We start from the raw sequence: 5,809 nt of genomic DNA, 5'->3' as shown, positions 1-5,809 counted from the left end.
ATAAGTCACATGACCATTCTGGAGGATCCCTGCAAGGGTTGAGCATAACATGAGAGGGGATTCCTCCACTGGGTTTTTGGTTTAAAGGAATCTGTCAGGGGGGGGGCAGGGCAGTACAAGAGGTGGCTCATGTGCTGGTGGGGAGATCGGTTTGGCTTATAGATGGTTTTTCCCCTTGAGCTGGAACTGTAGCAGCTTACAAATATCTGTATGGCTGTAGATTTTCCTTATTGTAGTGGTTGCGCCTCTTTTATTCAAAATGTGAATGATTTGATTGCAGAAATCGAGAGCCGTGTCAGAGATTCCCGTATTAGAGGATGAACTGGATGATGAAGATGAAGACGAGCCGGCCCCACCTCCAGCAGTTGCTCCACGTCCTGAGCACACAAAATCGGTATGTGAACTGAGCTTTTTTAAGGGCCATCTCCAGGTCAGAAAGATCACTAGGTAAGACTGTAGAGAGGTCCAACACACAACCAGCAGAGTTGTCCTCTGCCCTACTTTTGGCTTGGCCAGTAGTCATGTTCAGAATATTAGAACACTTTGAATTCCCGCCCTAAGGCTGATCTGTCAAGGCTGATCTGCGTACCCCCGGGTCTACTGCTCAGTTACCCCCGGGTCTTCTACAGAGTTCCCCCGGGTCTTCTACAGAGTTCCCCCGGGTCTTCTACAGAGTTCCCCCGGGTCTTCTACAGAGTTCCCCCGGGTCTTCTACAGAGTTCCCCCGGGTCTTCTGCTGAGTTCCCCCGGGTCTTCTACAGAGTTCCCCCGGGTCTTCTACAGAGTTCCCCCGGGTCTTCTACAGAGTTCCCCCGGGTCTTCTACAGAGTTCCCCCGGGTCTTCTACAGAGTTCCCCCGGGTCTTCTACAGAGTTCCCCCGGGTCTTCTACAGAGTTCCCCCGGGTCTTCTACAGAGTTCCCCCGGGTCTTCTACAGAGTTCCCCCGGGTCTTCTACAGAGTTCCCCCGGGTCTTCTACAGAGTTCCCCCGGGTCTTCTACAGAGTTCCCCCGGGTCTTCTACAGAGTTCCCCCGGGTCTTCTACAGAGTTCCCCCGGGTCTTCTACAGAGTTCCCCCGGGTCTTTTTCCCCCTGGTCTCCTTTGAGTTATGGAGATGATACATTTGATCCAGTGTAGTAACATTGTGTAATTTTATTTACTTTTTCATTAATCTATTAATATTTTTTTTTCTAAGCGTTGATAATACATTTTTATTTCAGTCATGTCGTCATAATATGACAATACAATTTTTAGACCAATTCATTTTTGTTCCGTCACAAAGATTATATCTGTCTAAAGCTGACCATACTCTATACAATCTGCTTCAGACCTACCGCCTACTACTATGTATTGCAGGGCCAGCCCTATATGATACAAGTTCAATTAAAGGAGAACTATGAGGGGCGTGCTTTTCACTCACCTCATAGTTCTAGCCGACCTGTGACAATGAGACTGTCACAGGTCGGCTCAGTAGATCGGGAGGTGAGCGAACACATACCGGTGTTCACTCACTTCTCGATCTCTGCCATGACAGGAGAGGGGATGGATTCCCCCCTCCCCGCTCCGATCCGCCAGCGCTGACTGGTGGAACGGACGGGGGAGGGGGCGGGTACAGCTGGCTCTGCCTCTAGATAGGCAGAGCAAGCTGTCACTCACGCAGCTGGGCGGATCTCGACATTGATGTCGGGATCCGCTCCGGCGTCTCAGTATACCGCGAGCTGTAGCTCGCGGTATACTGAGCTTAGGGTGACGGGAGGACGCCAGTTTGTGTCCTCCCGTTATCCTAAGGAGAACTATGGGGAATAGCCTTAACCCCATAGTTCTCCTTTTAATTGTTTAGGTTTAGTCAAATCTAAATTGTATCTGATTCTAAAGTGTATGGCCTGTTTAGACTTTGATTTGATCCAAACCGGTCATGATGGTTTCTTACCAGCCCCTCAATCCTTGTGCCCAGAGGTGCTCCTGGTCTATTAGGACCTTAGAAATGCCCCTCCCTGAAAGATTTACCATTTGAAGTCCTCCTGAAGATAGCAGTGCACTTCCTGCCCCGTCACTGGGCATAGACACTCCTGTATGGTGTGCAGCAGATGTCCCTTCTCTAAGGCACTCCAGATGGCTTCATCTTATTTACTACGCTCAGTAAATTTCCCCTTTGCTAAGTGGACAGTCTTTACTAAATGTCCATCAGAGCAGATTGTGCTGTGAAGCTGCTCCTTGGTCTCGGAGTCATTGTTTCTCGTGCTTTGTGGTATAGCCGGAGACCTGGAGGGCCACATACACAAACATTTATTATCCGTCTTGAGTATGAGCTGCACAGGCGTAATTATGTCTTCTGGAGTAAACAAGCAGCTCAGACCAGACTCCTTCCCATAGCAATTTATAAACCGTGATTAGCAGGAAATGGCCTGAAAATTGTAGATGTCAGCCGAGCGCCTTTCTCTGTGTTTACGTCTTTAATCTTGTTTTATGACAAAAGGACCGGCGTTGGTACGGAGCTACAGAGATTTTCCCTGATGACCATCAAAAATAATTGTATGAATTTAATCAAAACCAAAAAAAATCTTCATTGTAATTATCAACCCGCTTTCAATATAATGTATATATAACTATGCGTAAATGTTATTTAGACAGGTCCTCTTGGAATAGCAGCCACATCCTAATAAGTGTTCACCATATCCAGGGGCTCTTCTAACACTTGGTGGATGAAATGCCTTAGAACACTTGCGTTGCGTTTTAGCAGTATGTTGTACTCATGTCAACATTTGTGATAATGTGTACATTGCTAATGCACTCTATTGGAGCCACCTGCACCCTAGCAACAAGGGACAATAAGCAGCTCTGAGCCACCTAGCGTCCTTCATTTCTAGGATGCAGACCTGTTCAGCTGCCTAGCGTCCGTGGTTGCTAGCATGCAGGTTCCTTAAGCCACCTGGCATTCTTTGGGCACTAGTGGGCAAGTGGCTCGAGCTGCCTAGCATCCTTTGTTGCTAGCATGCAGCTGGCTGGCACCACTTAAGAGTGCTTGGTTGCTAACATGCAGGTGTCTCGGGTCACCTAGCATTTTGGTTGCCGACATGGTGGTGTCTCGGGTCACCTAGCATCTTTGGTTGCTAGCATGCAGGTGGCTCAAGCTGCCCAGCCTTCTTTGGATACTGACCCCTTGAGCTGCCTAGCATCTGTGGTTGCTAGCATGCAGGTGACTTGAGCCACCTGGCATTCTTTGGAAGCTAGCAGGCAGGTGGCTTGAGCTGCCTAACCTTCTTGGTTGTTAGCATGCAGGTGGCTCAAGCTGCCTGGCCTCCTTTGGATGCTATAATGCAGGCAGCGCAAGCCAATGCAGGCGATTTGGGCTGCCAAGCACATCCTTCGTTTCTAGGATGCAGGTGGCTCAAGCTGCTTAGCACCCTTGGTTGCTAGCATGAAGGTGTCTCGGATCACCTAGGGTCCTTGGTTGCTAACATGCAGGTGGCTCAAGCCACCTGGCCTTCTTTGGATGCTAGAATGCAGCTGGCTGGAATTGCCTAGTGGCCTTCCTTTCTAGGATGCAGGTGGCTTGAGCTGCCTTTCATCCTTTGTTGATAGCATGCTGCTGGCTCGCACCACCTAGAGTTTTTCGTTGCTCACATGCAGGTGTTTCAAGTCACCTAGCCACTTGGTTGCTAAGATGCAGGTGGCTCGTGCCACCTAGAATCCTTGGTTGCAATAATGCAGTTAGCTCAATCCGCCTAGCATCCTTGGGTGCTAGCATTCAAGTAGCTTGATCCACCTAGCATCCTTCGTTGCTAGAATGCAGGTGACTCTGGCGGCCTAGTGTCTTGGTTGCTAAAATACAGGCAGCTGGAGCTGCTAGTGTTCTTTGTTTCCAGTATGCAAGTGCATTGGGCCACCTAGGTCCTTGGTTGCTAGCATGCAGGTGGCTCGAGCCGCCTAAACATTGCACAGATGTCACAAGCGTACAATGGACAGTGCACCTATTAGGCAGGATCTGGCCGCCATCTTCAGCAAGATCCTGAGTACTAGTTGTAGTATTTTTTATACATGTGCCTTTATTTTAGACTTTCTGTTGTCCTAATAAACGTGTCATCATTGATCCTGTTTAATAATGTGTCATCATTGATCACGCAGAATAACGTTTGTAGACTGCAGCAAGCCTAGGTCAGAGGGCTATCCATCTAGTTTTTGTACATTCAGCCAGCGGGGCTTTTATGGTTCTAAATAGGTACACCTTAGTGAATGTGTAACTGCACTGAAGGTTGTTTTTGTATTTGGAGTTTGCCTTTGCGTGGCCTATTTTGCCTCTAATTCTATATACACAAACTTTCAGTATTGGCTACGGTTGGTTCCTTGCATGTTTATCTCCATTGTGTGCATAGAGCCATTGTCCATTGGAAGGTTCACCCAGCACATTGATTGTGTAGCTGAACACAGTCAGAAGACCTGGAGCCTCATTTCCTCTCTGTGTTGCAGATATACACTCGCTCGGTAGTTGAGCCCCATCCATCACCCCTAGAACCAACAGAAAACACCTCGTTGGAGGCAGACAATGCAGCCAAGTGCGCAGATAGATTGAAGAAGAAACCCAAGATGACAGATGCGGAGATCCTGGAAAGACTGAGTATGTATCTTTTTTATTTTACTTTTAAAGAGAGCAGTACACCTAAAATAACATTCCATGCAGGAAATTATTCAAGTATCTAATGCATATCTATGTACACACACACACATACACACACACCGATCAGCCATAACATATTGACCACCCACCTAATACTGAGTAGGTCCCCCTTTTCCTGACCCGTCTTGGCATGGACTCCTCTAGACCCCTGAAGGTGTGCTGTGGTATCTGGCACCAAGCCGTCAGTAGCAGATCCTTTAAGTCCTGTAAGTTGTGAGGTGATCGGCCTCCATGAATCGGACCTTGTTTTTCCAGCACATCCCACAGATGATCCATTGGATTGAGATCTGGAGAATTTGGAGGCCAAGCCAACACCTCAAACTCCTTGTTGTGTTCCTCAAACCATTCTTGAACCATTTTTGGTGTGGCAGGACGCATTATCCTGCTAAAAGAGGCCACTGCCATCAGAAAACACAGTTTCTATGAAGGGGTGTACTTGGTCAGCAACAATGTTTAGGTCGGTGGTACGTGTCAAAATAACACCCACATGAATGGCAGAACCCGAGGATTCCCAGCAGAACATTGCCCAAAGCATCACACTGCCTCTGCCGGCCTGGCTTCTCCCTATAGTGTATTAGAACAGGCCACCTTTATTCCATTGCTCCGTAGTCCAGTTCTGATGCTCACGTGCCATTGTAGGTGCTATTGGGAGTGGATACGGGTCAGTAACTTGAGCTATAGTAGCTCTTCTATTGGGTCGGACTTCACGGGCCAGCCTTCGCTCCCCACTTGCATCACTAAGCCTTGGTTGCACATAACTTGTTCACCGGGTGACCTTCCTTGGTCCACTTTTGGTTAGTTCTGACCACTGCAGACCGGGAACATCCCACAAGAGCTGCAGATTTGGAGTTGCTCTGACCCAGTCGTCTAGACAATTTGGCCTTTGTCAGAGTCATCCAAATCTTCACACTTGCCCCATTTTTCTGCTTCCAACACATTCACTTTATGGACCAAATGCTGACGAATATATCCGCCCACTTCCAGGTGTCATTGTAATATATCCCCCCACTTCCAGGTGTCATTGTAATATATCCCCCCCACTTCCAGGTGTCATTGTAATATATCCCCCCACTTCCAGGTGCCATTGTAATATTTCCCCCCCACTTCCAGGTGCCATTGTAATATATCCCCCC

At 48.1% G+C, this 5,809-nt stretch overlaps 1 protein-coding gene across 1 annotated transcript in view; it reads left to right on the top strand.

The window, feature by feature from the left end:
* Window positions 1-280: 280 nt before the first annotated feature.
* The window catches only part of LOC108794638 (serine/threonine-protein kinase PAK 1-like), a gene marked incomplete at its 5' end in the record, with an annotated part of 25,683 nt that continues 20,154 nt past the window's right edge, over window positions 281-5,809 (top strand). Inside the window, 2 exons of the mRNA XM_018565712.1 lie at window positions 281-394; window positions 4,469-4,616. Of these exons, the coding sequence (XP_018421214.1) occupies window positions 281-394; window positions 4,469-4,616 (262 nt within the window). The remainder of the gene's footprint in view (window positions 395-4,468; window positions 4,617-5,809) is intronic.

The sequence above is a fragment of the Nanorana parkeri genome, unplaced genomic scaffold, assembly GCF_000935625.1.
Source record: "Nanorana parkeri isolate BGI_ZX_2015 unplaced genomic scaffold, ASM93562v1 scaffold879, whole genome shotgun sequence".
NCBI lineage: Eukaryota > Metazoa > Chordata > Amphibia > Anura > Dicroglossidae > Nanorana > Nanorana parkeri.
Note: the sequence above shows the minus strand (reverse complement) of the source record. Positions and strands in the feature narration are given on the sequence as shown.